The sequence below is a fragment of the Lagopus leucura genome, unplaced genomic scaffold (assembly GCF_019238085.1).
Source record: "Lagopus leucura isolate 7727_CA_CO unplaced genomic scaffold, USGS_WTPT01 Super-Scaffold_100004, whole genome shotgun sequence".
NCBI lineage: Eukaryota > Metazoa > Chordata > Aves > Galliformes > Phasianidae > Lagopus > Lagopus leucura.
The window spans coordinates 40,229,888-40,251,100 of NW_024962264.1; the positions used below are offsets into that span (position 1 = coordinate 40,229,888).

At 35.8% G+C, this 21,213-nt stretch overlaps 1 protein-coding gene across 1 annotated transcript in view; it reads left to right on the forward strand.

The window, feature by feature from the left end:
• The window catches only part of BANK1 (B cell scaffold protein with ankyrin repeats 1), a 109,765-nt gene that overhangs the window by 16,523 nt on the left and 72,029 nt on the right, over window positions 1-21,213 (forward strand). The window contains exons 2-6 of the mRNA XM_042870958.1: window positions 487-635; window positions 1,956-2,094; window positions 4,098-4,240; window positions 11,622-11,742; window positions 18,396-18,592. Of these exons, the coding sequence (XP_042726892.1) occupies window positions 487-635; window positions 1,956-2,094; window positions 4,098-4,240; window positions 11,622-11,742; window positions 18,396-18,592 (749 nt within the window). The remainder of the gene's footprint in view (window positions 1-486; window positions 636-1,955; window positions 2,095-4,097; window positions 4,241-11,621; window positions 11,743-18,395; window positions 18,593-21,213) is intronic.

Below are 21,213 nucleotides of genomic sequence, written 5' to 3' on the forward strand. Positions count from 1 at the left end.
ATGCATTGCTGTTTTCATATAACTTTTCCTAGAGAAAGATGGGTTGAAATTTAAAGAGTGTAGCATGATCCTCCTGAAATACAGGCAAAGCAGATAAGGCAAAGATCTCAGTTTATCCCAGTGTATGCTACCAGCAAGAGTTTACTTTACTGAAACAACAAAACTGATTGATCTCTGCAACCTCATTGGTGACAGTAACCAGACTAAAGGCCATGTCTGCTTTGTCTTTACAATGTGAAGCATATAAGTAGAAGCTATTCACATAAATAAAGATTGCAGGATAAGAATACAGAAACAAATCCTTTCTCTAAGGGGGAACCTTCCCTTATTTAACTTAAAGGAAATTTGGCCAGGCTTTGGTGTGGTGCCATTAATGTGGCTCCAAGTGCTCTGTGAGTTCTTGGATACAATGTAAACTGCATCGTTGCCATGTTTCATTCATGTGGAATGGTTAACAGTATCCTCATTTCACCTTGTTTATTTCAGATTGCCAGGCTACCTCTGATGTTAACTTATCAGATGCCAGAGGAGCATCAGAAAAAGCAGATCTTGGTTTTGAAACAGAAGTACTTACTGAGACATTAGAAACTAACCAGAACTCAGTATTGGTGATTCCAGCAAGAATATCGTGTGAGGTAAGGTATTTGAATGCTGAAGTCTTTGGGATGAAGGTCAATGTTGTTCTTTTTCTCGTTCGTACTGTGTCAGTTTTGAAAACAAATCTCAGATAAATGTCCAAAATGAGAGTGCTTTGAGAATGCAGTCAGATTTTTTTGTTTTGTCTCACATCCATACTGGACCACCAGGTTTGCAAACTGAAATAGTTTTTAGCCTCAGAGAGATTTTATTTCTATAAGACTTGTTTGGTAGTTTGGGTAGAGATGTTATTGCCACAAGGACCTTGTAGTTGAAGAGGGGAGCATGTGACTGATGACTTTTGGAGGGATACCGAGTGCCTCTTTAGAGGAATACATAGTGAATACATACATAGGTACTGATACCACGTGAGTTACGCAATGAGTGGTTCTGTGAGCAAATACTTTGCCTAATTCTAAACTGAAATCAGAAATATTTTTATATACATATCTAATAGGCAGAAATGTTCCTGTATGTTCTTTTCTTTTATCAAGGTTGCTGTGGGAGTATATGTGGGAATGTAAAAAAAGAATGTACTTTATCCAGCACTGCATTCATTTATGTAAGTGAATGGCCATGGTCAGATGGAGATTGCAGTGTACTTGAAATGTCACATATTTTGATTATTGGCTGTCAGAAGGCAGTTCTGTATGTCAGCTCTCTGGGACAGATTATAGCTGAATATCAGTAACGATGTACCATTTATACCATATCCTATACATATGTTAACAGTATGTTAGCGTAAGTCACTATAGTTTAAAACAGTGTTGCTGCTACTTGGAAACATTGAAGTGTGAACCAGTGGGGGCAGAACAACTAACAGGCTGAAGAAAACTGCTTCATCTCATGACTTGTTTGCTCTGTTGTTTTTTTTTTTTTTCTCTGCTTCAGTCTTGTTAGGACTATGTAATTTGCAGCATTAAAACTGATTTTATGCATCTTCTTTCTATGCATCAAATGTGATTTACAGACGTTATTTCATTGATGACATCAGTTAAGTTATAGGAGAGTAGCATTCCCTCTGCTTCAGGAGGCAGTAGAAAACTACTGGCTCAGGTTGCTTCCATCTTACTTCCCTGTCAGCTTGCTTGAAGAATTTAAGTGAGTTGTAAGTATTTTAGGTTGTTTGTTGTCATTTATTGTATATAAAATATTATAGGATAACACTAAGATGGCAGAATATTTTGGTATTATGATATTTTTGCATGAAGGTACCGGTTAAAAAAAAGCAAAACTTCCAACTTTAAGTTTCATTTTGCATTTTACAATTTCAGTATAATTTTGTGAAGGACTAATGGGAACACATTTTAATTTTCTAGAACCCTGGTGAAATATTCATTTTGTTGAAAGATGAAATAGATGATGAAACCTTAGAAATTGAATTCATAGCAGATAATCAACGAATTAGGACACAGCCAGCCTCTTGGAATAAGAAGGTCAAGTACATGAAAGCATTAGGTAAGAAAAAAATATCTTTACTTTTAAGTACTCAAATTTTTTACTTCCTTCACTTTTTATAAGTAGTTTCACTTCCCACTGCTTTGTAGGTGTTTCCTGTACATGCGTTTTGCATACAGAACGTTTATCAATAATGCAGGGAGGCAAAGTCTTGTGATTTATGGGAAACTCAGTTCTATTAGATTGTTTTTGTGTAGTTAAATGACAGGTGGCAGTCCTAAAATGTCGTTGATTAGTCAGAGATTAAAATTCTCCAAAAACACTGCCATAAAATGGAAAGCTAATATTCTTTTCTTATTACTATATTACTGAAATGTTTCATTTTATATCTAATGCAGTAATTTTGGTTATAGTCACTCTATAATTCTTACTGGCATAGGAGTTATTTGTTCTTTGTTCCTTTTTCATATTCATGTCATTTCTCTGTATCAGTTGGATCTGCTGATTTCTAACAATTCTTTTCGACTGTTCCATCTGTAATTTTAGTTGCTATTCTTCCCTGTTTTGCCAGGGAAATGATAAGCAAAGGGAAAAAAAAGAGCAACTTTTATCTCAGGAGATAGGCAGTGCCAATGCAAGGCTCACACCTATACACTCATCCATTTGATGAGAGTTACGAATTAAAACATTTATGACCTGAGTAATCATAGTGTAGCTTGCCAGCCTATTGCATGCTGTGAATTCCTGGACAAATTTGCGTAATATTTTATATTATAACCATTGCAATACAGTGTTAGACAGGAAGAAAAAAATTATAAAGGCTTCAGGCTTCTTGGCACTGCTTTTGAGTAACTCTGTGGCCTGATTTTTTACTTAGACACCGTGCATGTGCCCTGAGAATTCTTTAGTACTGTGACAGTGAAAAGTCTGTTTTCGGAGATCTGTATGGGAATTACATCACCAACAGTAAATTTTCATTAGTAACTGGATTTCACAGAAGAAAAGCTCAAATCCTCATTCATAAGTCTTAGAGAATTCTTCTGTAAGAACATTATTGATCATGGTAAGGCTTCAATAGTGGCTGAAGTAATAAGATACAGACAGTGAATGAAACACTATGAAAAGCATGGCAGAGAGCTGCAGCCCACACTTTATTTCACTTCTCATATGTTTTTAACACTTTTCTATGTAGTCTTTGCTGTAAGATCTCGAAATATTTTGGAATAACTTCTTATACTGAGGGTCTAACTAATCTAATGTTAAAAGAAAAACGTTTAAAAAAAAAGTTTAGGCACTTTTCGTTTAAGTGATTTAAGTTAACATTCTATTCATTCAGTTTCTTTGGCTTTATTACTCTTCTCTGTTTGAGGGTTGTCTTTTTTAGTGGGCAGAGTTAGAATTCTAAGAGAACTGTGCTAGTGCTGGTATGGTACAGCAGGATGCCTTGCACAATGAATTCTAATGAATTATAAAATGTATTAATAAAGAGGCCTCATGCTGCATAGACAGAGCAAGTCATACTTAAGTAACACACTGTACAAATGTCTTCCTATTGCTTCTTTCTTCGGCTTCTTTCTTTTGCTTTTGCCAGGTAAACAACTGGAATGGAAGTAATCAGTAATACTGCAACTTTTTGCAGTTTACTACCAGTTCAATTTTGAGAACCTCGCCTGCAATTAGAAAAATGTTTCAAAAGATGAATTGCAATTTGCAATTAATGAGCTTTTCATTATTTTGTAGACATAAGGAAGGTGATTATAGGTCATCAGTTCAACAAAGGGAAGATGGAAATTGGAAGTGTACCATTTTCATCTACTTTCTAACATGAAGCAATACAATAAGTCTATCTCATACAGATCTGCAGATATGTTTTTCTTTTGCCAGCTTTTTAATGTTAGATTGAAAGACAACAAAAATAAAACTGCTCACACTAAATCATCTGTGAAATGCAAATCTATACGTTTTCTGTGATATTTTCTTCTGCTCTTTTATTCATTCTCTTAGATTTCTGGTCTGGGATTGTAAAATATTTTCAGCTACTGTTCTGATTTGTGTTTTATAAGATCTTCCTGCTGGCCCTGTATATATAAATGTCTACTGTGAGGGTGTCATTAAGACCACTGCACAGATTGAATATTATACTGCAGCAGAAGAGATTGAGCGCATCTTTCAGAAAGTAGCTGACCCGATAGCTTTTATTTGTCAGGTAAGTTGACTTTTGCATTAACTTAATGAAAAAAATAGAATGTAAGTGCCACTATGAGCTAAGAAAACATACACCATGATGTAAAGACTTTTAATTGCATAGTAATTAATAATGATTCAGTAATACCCTCAGGGTTAGAGGGGCCTGTCTTTGAGATATCTAGCTCTAAACAAAGCAGGCAAGTGAAAACAAACTTTCCTGTTTTGTTTTTCTTTAGAATGATACAAACATCTTTGGTACTGTATGTTCCCAATGAACAACATCCTGCATTACAGAGGATGAGAAGAGTAATGTAGCAATTTCTCTCTCCCTTCAGTGTTCTTTTGAGAATGTTCTTAAACCAATAGAAACAAGTAATCTTAAGACATATTGCATTTGGACTATTATTATTCATTCACTAGTAAATGGGATTTTTCTGGCATAGCTTGCACGGATAGCATCGAGTTGCTATTCATGTAGAATTTCACGTACAGCTGCTGAATTATCATTCAGTGTGGTTTGCTGGTTGTTGTGCAGATTCTTCACATATGTTTAGGAGAATTCAGGTTTTGAGCTGGATTTTAGATCAGCACAGCAGACTGCAGTGCTCTGCAGCATCCTTTGCCAATAGCACATAAAAAATAATAAGAAAACACTTATTTAAAAAGGACAGAACCAGACGTATCATTTGTTGCATAGTGTGTAGCCAGAGCAGACTTGTGATGTCTGTATTTAACTGCAAAGCCAAAACAAAAATAATAGTTCCTGTTTCCAATGCAGACAGTCTCATTTTCCTGTGACAAATCTACCTTATATGCCACCTAAAGCATTATACACATTAAAAAAATATATATATATTAATAAAAAATGATGTATTGCATAATCTGTATTTTTTTCAGGATGAGTGTTGATTGTTTCTAAATACAATTCTCTTGGCTCTAAGCAAACAGGCTGTTGCACAGGAGGATAGTGTAACTCTAAATACAAGGACATTCTTATGATCTTTATAATATCGATCCTTGATGGGACATTGAAGTAAGCTTCTAACAGGTTTATTTAAAATTTTACGTATATGAAGCGTGTCCTAATGATTAAAAAATATAACTAGCGTGGAAACCTAGCAGGTGTGCTGTAGGTATCTATGTCTAGTGGAGATTAATTTGTCTTGTTCAGGAATCTGGCCCTTCATTTAACTGCATGCCTAATATTTAGTAAGACATGCAATTCAAATTCTATACAAATGCAAACATAATTATGTGCAGAGCTATAGCATCTGAAAATACAACTGTAGTGTTATCACTATCAGGTATGTTTAAAAATCTGCATGCCTTTACTCATCTGAATAATAAGAAAGGATTTAAATGAGGAAGCATTGTATACCTCAGTCTTAATTTAATTGTATTGGCAACTGGAAAACCAGGTAAAATTTTCATACACAAGTGGGTTTTTTACAACCCAGACAGTATGATGGCTGCTTTGCAGGAAAGTACTCTAATGGTAATTCTTCTGTGAGTTTGCTGGAAGATTTGTCATTGTATTTAATGGTACCCACTGGGCCATGCCGTGAGGTATATTAACTGGCTGGGTAGCTGAACTATTTCCACAGACTTTTTAAATACTTTAAGCCTTCATGTAAACCTGATTTAATGGCACTAAGATACATTGTAAAGATGCAATTTACAGAACATGATTTAACTTAATCTTAAAAATTGTATTCACACAAGGAAAAACAAAACCTTGGTACTAATTAGAATTCCCATCAAGTAGCAGGAGTAGTAGTAACTTTTATTTAACTAGAATAATTAAAACCTTTGAGACTATCAGCTTATTTGCAAAAGTATCCTGGGGAATCAGTGGTTTATCTATGCAAAGTAACAATCAAACACAATAGAAAACAAAATTAAAATAAATAGAAAAGCTTACAGCAATTGTTGATCAAAGCATTATCATTCTGTGGTTCAAATAAAAGTTCAAGACTTTCACAAATGCTTGTAATCCTTATTAAAATTCTGCGATACAAGGAAATTGCTACAGTAACGCATACCAAAGATACAATGGTTTGGTAAAATGCTTTCATTGTATTGCTGACATCTGCAGCAATTTTGAGGTGATATCAACTCTCCGACTGTTGTCCTCTTCTCCACTTTGGCCCGCAGTAAAACCCAAGTAAGTAAACCAAATAGGCTTACAGTTATCTGTTCCTTTCACCGATGGTCAGATCAATTCATATGCCTCAGTGGGAGACCAGGAAGATACAGTAATGCTGTTCCTCTTAGTTGTTCTTTATCTTTAGGTAGGAATTAAAGATTAGTAGTAGTTACAGTTAAGAGAAAATGTGTTCTATGATTTTGCAAGTCATTTTTTGGGTGACATTCTTTGCTTCATCTGATAGATTGTTATTTTCTGTGTTCCTTATTTGTAAGAACCTATAAAAGTATTTGAATTTGGCAAGACATGTTAAGCAGCCAAACAAATGTTGACAGTGTATGAAAATAGTAAAAATGAATCGTTTCTTTCAAAAAGTTTTAGAAGAAAGCAAACTGAATATTTATATTAATGTATGAGGAGTTGAGATTGTTATAACTGAATCATAATTCTGAACACACTTGTATCAGAACACATGGGGCTAGATACAGGCAGAAGGCCTCTTGCTTTTTTGTTCTCTCACGTTAACATTAGTTCTCCCAAGGAATTTATGTTCTTATAGTAACCTGTGGAACAGACTGTTCTTAAGTTTTTATAATCCATAAATACACTTTTTTTTTTTTTTAAACTTACAACTCTTCATTTGAACATTCTGCTGGATTTGCATGTTGTATTGATTTTTCTCTCAGACTTTCTACCAAGTGCAAGTGTTGATTAAATTATTAGTGTTGGGAGTTTCTTGGTACATTCGTTAGGTTTTCAATAAAGGGAAATTCAGGTCGTATCCTTATTACTGAAGGTGATAGGTTCCTTTTAGCTTGAGTGACTTAGAATATCCAGAGAGATTCAGAAGATCTTTGATAAACACTGGCTGAATAATAATACAATTATGAGGGCCTATGATTTAAAAAAACAAACAAACAAAAATAAAAACCAAAAAAAACACCCCACATCTCAAAAACTTGATTTTTTTTTTTTTCTGCTAGTCATCAAATAAGATTCCAGTTACAATGTTTATTGATAAAAAGAAAAATGAAAATAAACTGCCCCCTTTTCTATGAAAACTTAAGAGAATTAGCTGTATGACTCATGTGGAGATATTACATATGTACCTTTACCTGATCCCCTAAGATACTTCCTTCCAAACTGTTTTTAGTATTGCTATCTTCTAAGCCACATCAGTAGCTGTTATTTTTAAAATGTTCATTTCCTTTCCTCTAAATATGAAATCTCTCCATATTCCATCTCTGGCTGAAGATGTAAGAAGTGACCTGCCTAATTTGAACCCTAACCCTTGCTCTCTGGTAGGAGGAATATATTGAAGTGCATATAAAGCAGTATCTGATACATAAGAACTACTGAAGTAGCTCATCTTTATGTAAATGTAACCTTGTCAGTACTGCTAAAGCCAGTGAAAAATATGTTAATTTACTGTCTGTAAGCTATTTCAGTGGCACACATTTTCAGGACTTTGTTAGCAGTTATTACAGGATGTAGGTCATCTCATTCATAAAAGTAGCAAAATCTATGCTTGCTCTTTTCCTTTTTTAAGAAAGTTTTTGATGTGATGCCCCAGGTGTGATGGACAGCACTCAGGGCTGCTCTGTTCTTCACAGTTATATCCTGTTGCTCTGAGGAGGGGGCAGGGGACTGGAGATAACATCTGCACCTGGGGAAGAGGTACTAGATAAGGACTGACTGCTGGTGAGAGCCCTGGGGCATGTAGGAGGACTAACATAGAAGGGGAGGCTTCTCTAGGCTTTAAGGCTTTGCCTTAGAGAGCATGGGAAGAACTGTCTAGAAACTTACTGGCTTAAATCTGAGTGGCTCCTGGAAAGAAGAATGTTCCCAAGGGTACACAGTCAGAAAAACAGCACTTCTTTTCTGCCATAATTTAAATCTATTTTCAGATTAAAATTTGGGCTTTCTCAAATTTCTGTCTGGCTTGATGCTAACCCTTGCAGCATGCTTAACTTAACATGCTGTCCCACTCCTGATGGCTTTTCAGCATGGATTTGTGTAGTGTTGTTGGAATTTCTCAGGAAGACTGAGGTCTTTAGACCTGTAGAGAATTGTAGAGGGCATATCAAAATACATAAATGCAGCTGTGGAGCAGAAATGAGTAAGACCTTTAAACTAAATTCCTTCCTGGTAGAGGTAGGTGATGACCCTTTTGATCATGGACCTTTCTCCTCTTAGCTGGGTAGGGCAGAGTGGTCCTATTGCTAGTTCTGTGTCACTGTTACTTCTGCTAAGTTACTGTTACTTCACATAACTAATGGGACTGCTTTCCCAGGTGTGAGATGCAAGGTATTAGCATACATATTTTTTGTAACAGTTAAACTAGATTTTCCTATCATGTCTTTTTTGGAGCATAGAAGAGCAAATCTAGTCATTATGATTCAATTTACAAGATAGCTTTTTAAATCATGTGCTTGAGCCTTTAGATTTCAGATCCCTGGAGGTAGAGAAAAAAATTGAGAGAAAACTTGAAGCAAATTGCACTATGATAACCATGCATAAGAAGGATGTGCCTGCCTTTAAATTCCTAGGAATGGATAGCCTGGTCATTGTAAGGCAGGATTGTTAAAGCATTAGAAATATATTTCTTATCCAATTTAGGCCCTTTTTGGAGGTCAAACATACTGGTTTCAGAATCTTGTAGAAATTGAGCTCATTAGGTCTGAGTAAGCCGAGTAACCGTTTATGACCTTGAAAGTTTTGCTATGAGTTTCTGAAATTGTATGCTCTTCTCGTTTCAAGAACTTGCTCCATCTCATGTAAATTTGATTATCAAAGTTCAAAGTCAGTGCTATATGTTTCCAAGGTACTCCTCCCGCGGATTTCTGCCTGAATAAAAAGGGGAAGGAGAGGTTCCTTATCTAATCATATTTAAAGCAGTCAACCTTGGAAGGGATAACCTTGAGTGCTTTCTGAAAGGAGATGACTTTTGATATGCAAGACAGTCTGAAACATGCTCTGTTTGAAACTGCTCCTCAGGCATTTCAGGAAAGGTAGTTGTTGTTGATTGATTTATTTTGTTCTTTTTTATTTGAAACAGGGAAATTAAAACTAATATTACAGATCTAGCTCATCTTGAAGCCAGCCTATATATTTATTCACTGAATGCTGGATTTTCTACTATCCAGTTGCTTCAGTGAGTACCAGTGATTTTGAGCCTCCTTTGTCGTGACAAAGCTTTTTCCTATATATATGCTCATTTCATCTCTTTCCTATATTATCGCTTGTTGTAAGATCTCAGAATGGTTTGAGTTGGAAGATATTTAATTCCAACTCTCTGCCTTAGGCAGGGACATTGTCCACTTGATCAGGTTGCCTGAAGCCCTATCCAACCTTGCTTTAAACACTTCCAGGATTACCTTTGTCCTAATCTGGTTTGAAACGTATTAAAATAGTACCAGTGTTGATACTATGTCTAAAATATCTTCTTGGGATAAGAGAGAGTAGTGCGGTTTCCTAACTGAGTTATAGTATTATTGTTCTTCATAATTTTTGAATATGATGAGACTATTTATGTTAATAGGCTTTTTGGGGGGAGGATGTAGATATTTAGTAGACATTTATGAGGTTCGCAATTCCCTCTGTAAATGGAATGCTCAGGTTAGGTCTTTATTCTAGTATATGCTTTTGGGAATTTCTCTTCTAGGAAGTGTTGTTTGTGTTTTTTTTTCTTGTACAATTATTTTTTGTATTTTTTTTTAGCAAGTCTGTATGGTAACAATTATAGAAAATATGCAATGTTACAGTACAGAAAGTGTGAATATAGAAATAAATAGATCACAAGTAACTATATACAATGTTTTTTATATATAAAAATTAACACTTTCCAATTTTGGTTATAGGAAAAATGAACAATCATATCTTATTGATCTTAACTCCATTTCCTGCACAAACTCGTCACTAAATTCTGGATCACTCATGTAGAACTCAGCCTATTATCTATATTATCCTGCCAATGTACTCAACATTTTCTGATCACATAGAAATTTTTCTTATTTACTCTTAACAGCATTAGGAATTAAACTGCATGTTCCATCAGTAGACATCTTTTCCCTTTTCCTCAAATTGTCAGCCATTGAATTTCTTTTTAAGTTTATATATACTAAGCATGTCTGCTGATACCTAGCAGTCTAGAGTTGTCTTGTCCAGAAACACTTCAGATATATGAAGCAAAACATTGTAATGCAGGGTTACTGAGCACTGTAAGCCAGTTCCTTCGGAGTGCCTCTCTGCTGTTCCTGAGCTTCTTTTGATGCCCAGTGCAGCTTAAACTGTGCTAGCTCTCTAGTGCTTAATTCTTCCTGTTTGAATCCCTGTAATCACACTTCTCATCACACTAGGAAAAGTAGCATTTAATTATGACTACCTTGAGAGTAATTAGGAATGGATCTTGGCCTTTTGTCTAGACAGAATTAGGCAATCAAAAAATGTTCTCATAGCAGTCAGGATTTTGCTTGTCTAAAGACAAAGTGCTTAGTTGGAAGATCATCTAACTGATTGCTTGCTATCAGTTTCTTAATCTGTCAGCAATGTTAGGCCATGGCTGATGGAACTGATGCTGTTTGCTACCTGGCAAAGCGCACAATCTTAGTGTAACAATTTCCAGTAACAGAGTGCTACTGTATTCCTTAAACCCATCCTGAATTACTGCTATAATGACACCTTGGATTAATTGGTAACTGGCATCTGTCAGAACAGCTCCTGGGTTATTGGACCATGTTGTCATACAAATCTTCCTGTCTCTACCCTTCACAGAATCACAGAATTGTAGGGGTTAGAAGGGACCTCTAGAGATCATGTAGCCCAACCCCCCCTGCAAAGAAGGCTCCCTAGACCAGGCTGAACAGGTGGCTGTCCAGGTGAGTCTTGAATATCTCCAGAGAAGGAGACTCCACAACCACTCTGGGCAGCCTGTTCCAGTGCTCCGTCACCCTGACTGTGAAGAAGTTCTTATGCTCATTGGTGCAGAACTTTCTATGCTTCAGCTTATGGTCATTTCCTCTTGTCCTATCTCCACACACTGCTGCAAAGAGTCTGGACTCATCATTTTGCCTCCCACACCATAGATATTTATAGACATTGATCAGATCTCCTCTCTATCTTCTTTTCTCAATGCTGAACAGACCCAGGTTGCTCAGCCTTTCCTTTGAATAATCTAATTCACAAGCAACCTGAGGATAAAGTTAAAATTGCATGTGCAACGAATGCAGCTTTTATTTATTTGTCTTTTAAACAGACTTCTAAGTTTTCATCTATGGAGAAGCTGGATAATGTTCTGACTTTGTTACTGGAAAACAAGATAGTTAGTTGTGAATTCAGCGCATGCCAAGGTGAAGAGCAGCACCATCAGCAACCTAGTGAGTCCCTTCCTTTTCACATTGATTTTTGTTACTGCTGCAATGGTTATTACTTATAAATGTTAATAAGACAATCTTTAAATATTTAAGACTGCTGGTGAAGTGCAAAAATCCACGATAAAGACAACATAAGCAAGGCAGAAATGGGAAAAAAAAGAATTTTGTAAACCCTTACTTCTTGAGTCAGTACTTACGTAATTAGACTTGTCTGGTTGTTTGATCAGCTTTGAATTAAATTCACATTAACAGCTTTTCAGATTAGTAAACTTATACTCACAGAGAAAATAGGCAACAAGAGACATGATGAGGTGGCTATACATTGTGTATGTATTTTTCTTCTTAATTTCTCTTTTGCAGTACTCAAACTTGGCACTCTTATTTCAAACTAACAGAGAAAATCAATTTTTTTTATTATTATTATTATTTGAAGAGAATGGGTTGCTTTTGAACTTAAAAGACCGTTAGGCGTCGACACTGATTTTAGTAACTGTGTAGCTTTAGTAACTTATTGGTTACCAGTACTTTATTCTGGCCAAAAGCTAATTATATTGTTGAAGTATATGTATAGTGAATTAAAGTTGGATTTGTCGCTGAAGTAAATGCATTGTATGTACAATTCAGTAGTGTACCAACAGGAACTGCTGCTTATTGGAGGGCTTGGTTGAATTAATTAACCTCTTATTAAGGATTCAAATTCTATTACAGTAAACCAAGAAGTTGATTATTTAGTTTGTGTTTTGAAAAGCATCATTATGATGTTATTTTTTTTTTTAAGAAACTGCAAGTTTCCTTTCTGAAATAGTTAAGAAGTATTTGAGTTGTTGCCTGACTTGTGTTTTGTGTAACCAGACTATGAGTTTGAGAGAAAAAATAAACTCAGTGTATTGAATGTAGAGCATAATAATTTTCATAACCAAATATAACAAATTTTTGTGGTAATCTCTGCTGTGACCACTGTCGTGCTTTCTCTCATTTTTAAGTTTTTTCTGATGATGAATGTCACCCCTCTGTAGTAGATAAACATGATTTTTCTCCTTTTGCATTCTAAAAATGAGCTTAAATGTCAATCTGAACTGGAAGAAGCAAACAATTAGGGTGTGAAATGAAGTATTTACCCTTGCTGCAATTCTGTGTGTAACTGCAGTACAGAGGTGTATAGGATGTATTACAGCATAATTCTAAATGTGAGATGTTCATTCTGTTGGGAATAAAAAGAATTTCTGCTTCTTTGGGAACTCTTTAGATCTAGGCATACTTATGAATATTGAAAATAATATTTATCAACCTGTAATCCTTTGCCTAAAAGTCAATGCATTTCAAGAACAAGCTTGTGAGCTTGGCTAGATTCTGACCAGTGATCTTTGAAAGACTGAACAAGGTAAAAATGGGGAGTCATACTGTTCTTGGTTTTTTGTTTTGTTTTGTTTGTTTTTGCAAACCAGTATTTCAGATGATTGTCACTGGTATATTTTTCCATGGATACGATCAGTTTCAGTTACTTGTTTTAGATAAAACATCCTATTATAATAGTTGCTGTAGTCATCAAAAAGTAAATCAGGTACCAGCAAAATATTGTTGGAACTGCTCTATCTGTAAAAGCTTGTCAGAGATAGAATGCACGTTTCAGATTTATACTGTTCCCTTTTTAGTTTTTTTATTGTTTTTTCTTATTACTAGCATTCCTTTATTTAAGATAAAGACTTTTTTTCAGTTCATCAAGGAGAAGAATGTTTAAACAAGTGATATTTGAAGGCATGATCTCTGAAGGAGAATATTGGAACCTGGTCAGCTGAGAAAGCTGATAGACTGAGCAGAAGCCTGTGGAAAAACATTGTGGTTAACATTACAATATTAACCAAAAAGAGATCTAAGATCATGTCTGGCTTTTTTGTGATGGTAATGAGATGCCTTCTCCTCCATCTTTTATGGAAGCATGTAACTAAAGCTGGAGATACTGTCCTGAAAGTTGTATAATCTGTACAAATCTGCTTTCAGGATACCTCATGTGTGTATTATTCCTCTGTAGTCTGGTAAAAGACTCCAGTCAGAACACGGTAACTAATCCAAACTGGTATTTCAGTACTCTTTCTGAGTTGGGGAAGTTCTAAATCTAATCTTCAATTTTCAGACTTATGAATTCTTGATGTGTTCATTTCTGAGGTCAAAGAAAAAACAGCTTACCTGAGGAAAACCTATCTTTTTTTCCTCTCTCAGTGAACTGTTGTCTGTTAACATCACTCTAGTTAAACTCATATGTTGAGGCCTCTTTAAAATTGTGATTTACTTATTTTATAGAAAATACTGCTTTTTGTCACCTAACGCTACAGGCAACATACGTTTTATCCTGATTTCTCTGATTCTTTCTTTCAAGCTGAATGATCAGTCTCAAAAGAATGAATTCAGGTTTCTAGCTGCTAATGAAACAAGGTCAAAAGACAGGCAGGTGAGAGGAAACAAAGTGCTCTAAGTGTTTCCTTGATCTAATTGACATTGACACTATAGAAATCATTTTAAATGTGTATTTAAATTGCTAGTAGAAGTAACTTCCTGTATCAGTAACTTCAGAAATAAAAGAAGTATGTCTTAAAAGTCTGCAGAAGTATAACTGCAGGCTGTTCTGTTTGCTTACTGCAATGTTACGAAAATTCCCACAGGCTAAGACAGTGCTACAATAAAGTAATATTAGATTTTGTGCTCTGTTTTATAGCTGAGGTGTTCCAGAATGCTCTATAGAGGAGAGAAGGGATTATGACAGAACAAAACTGCAACTCCCATTTAACCTTGTGTGTGCCAGCTAAAGCATTTAAGAGCAAGCACTTATGAAAGCAAAACTTTCAGTTAGGTGAGGAAGTTACCTTAATGAACTTTAAAAAAAAAAAAAAAAAAAAAAAAAGCCACGTGGTCACTGTCTCTGTTCCTGCTTATGGAATCATTAAGGTTGGAAAAGATCACTAAGATCTTCTTGTTCAGCTGTTGGTGCATCACCACCATCATCAGCTTTTGAGTTCTCAGTGTAGCTGCCTACCAATCGCAGCTTTTCTTCATTAATATTTTTCTGTAAAATAAGCTAAAAGCGGTGAACTTCTGTTTATCCCCAGTGACTACTTCTTTTGTTCTGTTGTGTATTTTTTTAACTTAAATATATTGGTTGTTCAATTTCACAACTGATAGAAGTTCTGGTAATTTTCCCAAATTCACTGTGACAAAGTTGCAAGCTCATGAATGCTTTCCCGCCTTAAGCATGTGTGCATTCAATGAATTCTGGTATTGCTACTATGCATAATGCACCGTTTCAGTTACAAGAGTTAAACCCAGCAAGATAGAAATTTCTATGCAGTACAACATCTGATTTGTCATAGGAGCACATTAAGCTCTGAATTGGCAATTTAGAAAACAATTATTATTTTAAAAATGAATTAGATCATTCAGTGTGTTGTTCTTAATTGTTTGTTTTTATAATGGTAGTTGTAGTTGTCAGTGACTTTGCTATAATTTGTGAAAAAGAGATCCCTTCTTCACCTTTATCTGGTGACTTAGGAGGCATTTAAACAGCCACTTTTGACACTTTTCAGAATAAGAGCAAAAAGAAAGACCAGTAGGTTTCAATAATCTCTTTTGAGGTCATTAACTTTACTATTTTTAAGTTAAATGTGTTGCTAGGGGAGGAATTTCTGGGAGATCAGGTCCAAAAATGTCTCTGACCCACTGCAAGAATGTCAAAGGCATTAACTTACGCAGAATGACTACTGGTACTGCAGCTGCACGCAGAAATGGGTGTTAAAGTATTATGGAGGTAGGTGAAGGGAACAGCAGACTGGGCAACTATATGTATAACATTTATCAGTAGAGCAACCATATTCAGATGGCCTCAAATACTCAACAGTTTGAAGGCATCTATCACTTAGACTTGGAAAACTTTGGCCCATGCCAAACTTTGGCATCCTTCTTAAAATGCCAGAAACTGCTAGGTGAGCTGCTTAAAATGGCTTAGCACAGCAGAGTGTTAAAAACTGTTTTAAATGGGTAAACTCATTAACATCATGTGGTGGTTGTCACAATAACTTGTGACAAGTCAGGGGCTTCCTAATCCCAGCTGGTGATCTATTTATCTTAAATAAATAAAATAAAAAATAAAAATCACTCTAGTCTTCAAAAAGGGCAAGGAGGACCCAGGGAACTGTAAGCCAGCCAGCTCTATACCTGAAAATGTGCTGTATAATGTAAAATGTGATGTATAATGTGAAATGCGCTGTATAATCTGCATGTCTCATAAGGACTGGGATATAAGGGAAAACTCAAGAAAAATAACTGAAAGAGAAACTAAATAAATTATTTGTATCAGTGTTTGCTCTAAATGAAATTGTGTAGATTTCGGAATTATAGTGCTGACTGGGAGACAAGAAGAAAGGGGCTTCAGTTAAAAGAATCATAAACCAATAGCAAAAATTGGCAGGACTAGAAATTAGCAGGACTAACTTGTATTCAGTCAGTGTTCTGAGGGAACTGAAGAATGAAATAGCGGGATTTCTAACAGCAGCATGCAGTTTTTCAGTTTTGAAGTACTAAAAGTTGTGTGATGCCAAAACCTAGTTTTGCTAGGAACTTGACTAGGCAATTAATATAAACTGTAATAAAATAGAAATTCTGTGACACTTGAATTGCATAATTTTTCATGTTTATAATATTGATAATTAAAATAATTTCCTGCTATTCTTTTTGATTCTGCAAACATAATCAATTTGGTCATTGGTTGAGTATGGCTGAATAACTGTCCAAAAACCCAGAGGCAGATGACATGAAAAAAACTTAACCTAATAGTGCAAAGTATTCAGAGTAGTAAGGATTAGGGCTGCTTGGGGAGTAGTGAGGAAAGGCCTTGTGAGATTTAATAACTGTGCCGTAAGATGACAGATGGTATTCAGCATAGGTAAAAATGAAGTGATGCAAGAATCCTATGTTGTCATAGAAAAAGAGAGGCTATGAGCAAGCTAGTAGCACTCAGGAGAGAGACATGCAATTCCATGATAAAGTCAACTGGTTGCTAGGTAGCAGATCAAAAAGCAAATGAAATTAGGAATTATTAGAAAGGGAATAGAGAACAAAATATAATTATGACAGTGCCTAAATTCATAGTTCACCCATAAGTTGAGTATCATGTGCATTTCTTCTCCTGTCATCTCGAAATAGTTATATTAAAGCTGGAAAAGGTTCAGAAAAGAGTAGTGAGGGTGATGGAATTGATTCTCTGTAGGGCACAGCTAAGTACACTGGATCTCTTCAAGAAAGAAGTTCTGGGAATAAGTCATGGAAAGTGGAGAGAGGACAGAGAGGAGGAGTATAAAATGAATTAGGGACTAGCAATAGAATCTAGCAGTGATCCTATTGAAAACAGAATATGCACTTCACACCAACAAACCACAGCGGGACAAGCAGCAGGTGATTAGAAAGTATAGTATGAAGGTAGAGGGAAATACTATTTATGCTTAGTCTCTCATTTGTAACTTGTGGCTTCTCTTAGTTTTAATACATGACCAAGTGTTGAAATTATAAAATTAGTTCTGTTTTGTTTTGTCCTGGTTTTCAAAGATGAAACGGAACGTGATGAAAATGAATATTCATGCTATTTCAGATACATTCTGAAAACTTTTGTCTGATGCATCCATCTGTTAATACTCTGACTTTTTCATTGTTGTTGAGCAAATTTTTTTCAAGTCTCTGCTAGTCATGACAATTTTCAGAAGTGAACTGTGATATGAAAACATAGGAACACTTTTGTAGGTCTACAGCGCTTTCAGATTTCTCAGATGGAAAAATGTTTCTAAAGCATTAGATAATACACAACTTTGTAAAACTGTGTCATGGCTATAGGATTTTTTCCCCTTGCAAGGAAATTTGTTTCTTAGTAGACTGAACTCCCTCTTTTTTTTTTTAAAGTGAGAGGGATCTCTTAATTATGCTTAATTATCCTTTATTAAGATATGCATGTGATTTGTATGTCTGTTTAGGCTGAATAGGTGGGCTGAAGCCAATTGTATGAGCTTGAACAAGACCAAATGCCAAGTCCTGCATTTCAGTTACAAAAACCCCACGCATCACTGCAAGCTTGGGGTGGAGTAGCTGGCAAGCTGCAGGGAGGAAAAGGATCTAGGGGAGATTAGGGTTGGATATTTGGAAAAATTTCTTCTCAGTGGCGAGTTATTAGAACAGGCTGCCCAGGGAGGGAACAGAGCCACTATCACTGGAGGGTCTCAAGAAAAAGGTAGATGATGCACTGAGTGACTTGAGCGATGGTTGGAGATTGGACTAGGTGATCTTAGTGGTCTTTCCAACCTTTTTTTTTTTTTTTTTTTTTTTTTTTTTACAAATCATAGAATCATGAGGTAAATACAATATAATATACACAATGTAAATACAATAAATATATATATGATATATATATTATATATATATAATATGTGTAATATATGAATTTTTTAATATATATATATAAGTTTCATTTTTAGTAATTGTTCTTTTGGTGCTTGTTCTGTGCTGGCAGTTTGAGAAACTGTTATTCAGTAGCACTAATATTCTAAAGACTTTCTGTAATGGAAGCTGATAGGTGTTTTATAAGAGCAAAACTGTTTTTATTAAAGATTTGTTTTTTTATACAGATAGCCATTTGGAAGAATTTCCCACTCTCCTTCACTGTGCAGCCAGATTTGGATTAAAGAACCTCACAGCAGTTCTGCTCAAGCATCCTGAGGCCACAAGGGCTTGTAAAATAACCAATATAGATGGAGATGTTCCAGCAAGTATAGCTGAGAAACATGGACACAAGAAAATAAGAGAATTAATCAAAGAATTGTCGGTAGGTTCATGTGCTTTTTCTTTTGCTATCCATAGCCAGATAACAATGAAGTTTCCATTACTGAAATTGCCTAATACTTCTTTTGTAAAGCCTTGCACGTTGTTGTCCTCCTACTGTAAAATACTATATTCTTTCTGCCTCAGGAAGAGGGATCAAGATTGGGTACAGCCACTTTTTCTGCACTGTTGTAATGAAGAGTTTCTATGCTGCTTGAATTTTAGGCGCTAAATGGAAGGAGAACAGTAGATCAGCAGATCAGAAGTACCTGATGTGGCCTGAAAGCATAGTTAGGTCTTTGTTTCCAGCACCATGTGATTGTTATATTGTGAATAGCCTAGCCCAATCATGTAGATTAGTAAAATACAGATATCTACTTCAAAATAACTTTCTACTTTCAGAATCTTCTCTTCAAAGTCTGTTGCGACCATTTGCCTTTGAACATGGAGTGATTAAGCCAGAAGTTTTAGTTGTCTATTAGCCAGTCATCTTGGATAGACATAGAACTAAAGATGAATTTGAAGAAATATACAATAATAGATGTGTAGATTATATAGGGGAGAATTTCTAACACACCTGGTGAGGAAAGTGCAAGAAACCTTTAAGTGAGTTAAGCTAGAAAAAGATATAGTAAAGAATGGAAACACTGGCTGACTGAGATTAACTATTATATCTGTAGAACAAGGACATGGGAATTGATCAAGTTTTGTTTGTTTGTTTTTAACTTGATGCAGTTGTCATCTAATGTAAAGGTAAAAGAGAAACACTGCAGAAAAGTTTTCTGTAGTCAGTGTTGAACTGTGAAGGTGACTTTAGCAGTGTATTATGATCTGATCCTCTTAAAATTGGTTCAAGGGGAAGAAAATTGCAGCCTGTAGTGCCTGAGAGTAAGACATTTGGCAATGGCCAAGGTGCTGAATGAGAATGTGCTGTTTCCCCTTTTGTTGTTATTAAACATCTGTTGATACAGACTTTTAAATAAAACTGGGGGAGGGAAAATATCTTCTAAGCAGGAAGTTCATACCTGATGGAGAATGTGATGTGGCCTCTTCTCTGAGGTGACGGGGTGTATTTCATTACATTTAGTGATACAGAGGTGATGCCTTTATCTCAGGTTTTGATGCAATATTTAAGATCAAAATTAACTGAAGAATATTGGTCCTCATTACCATCTGGCATAAAGCTGTCCATGAAGCCATACAAAGGTTGTTTTCCTGGATTAAAGTGTTAGTGAAACTCTACTGCTGTTATAAGAATGTGTAGTCTGGGTAGGATATGTGGTATACTTCACGTTTTTATCTGATTCGAATACCATGGCTCGCTAATGCAACCAAGTAAAAACTGGAGCATGCTTCAAGTCTGCTAAATGTGTAATGTGGCATTTTAGAAATGTTAGCTCCAACCTCAGAAGAAAAGTGGGTTATTTGTGTCCCCTGTAATAGTGCACTTAAGAACAAAAACACTTACTGTACTTCTGTAATTGATGGGAATGTGGAGAAGAAATACTTGCACGGCTCTGAGCCAAGCAAATTTTAGTTTAATCATAATCTAGGGACTTCCTGTTACAGTTGCAGTATAGAAATTGCTCATTATTACAACAGAAGTACCTTTGTACTTTGCATACCTCTCACTGTTTTAAAATTGTTACCTGTGTTATGCCATTCCTTTTAAGAATAGTTGCAAGATATTCACAATAATTCATTACTTCTATCTCAAAGAGCAATAGGGTTCCAGAAAAACGAATGTATTAAATATATGTTCAGTTTGTCTAAAAACCTGAGAAGTGCCTTTCATTTGCCTTTGGAGGAGTCAGAATTTCTTGAGATGCATGGTTAGAGAGAGAAGGCAGGAAAAGGCGAAGGGGCTCCTATTTATACCTTCAAATCCAGAGCTTTATCAGGCTGGCCTCTTTGGTGTATGCTCAACACACCTGTGTTTGGAGCTTTCTGGTGATGGAGCTTTGCTTGTTACACCCTTCATGCCTAGCAGGTGTATTGCAAAGGTGCTGATGGTTCTGTTGGCCGAGGAGACTTGTAGGACCTAACTTGCATGCTTATTTGTCTGTGGTACAAGTTCCCTGTGTTCGTTTAAAAATCTCTTTTCTGGAGATGGATGCTGACAATGCTGTGGGGAGTATTACAATCACAGCAAGCAGATCTGGCATGATCAGCTGGCATGCTAAAAGCTGATCTTCTGGTGTAAGCACAAAGCACAAGGGAGGGATCACATAGTGCATGTAGCATGCTTCTGTTGATATAGCTGCGTGAGAGAGTCAGGAAGAGATTTTCCTCTTCTAGAAAAGTGTTAGATTCAGGAACGTTTGATGCTGAAACATCGCACCATTTAATAGCCTGTATAAATGGTGCTCCCCAAAGCAGTAGTGTCTGCCTTGTCTCTTGGAATTCTGCTTTTCAAAAGCTCCTTGAAAATGTCTCCCATGCATCAAGGGAACATTGCATGAATCAGTCCATTTGTGTTAAAGGTACTAAGTTGATAGAGCAGTCTCTACAAGAGAATCTGCTTCATGGGGATTGTGATAAGGCTCTGTCTCAAATATATAAGTAATTTGTTAAACAAACCATATTTTTCTTGTATTTTAGTGCAAAACTACTTAAATGGGCACT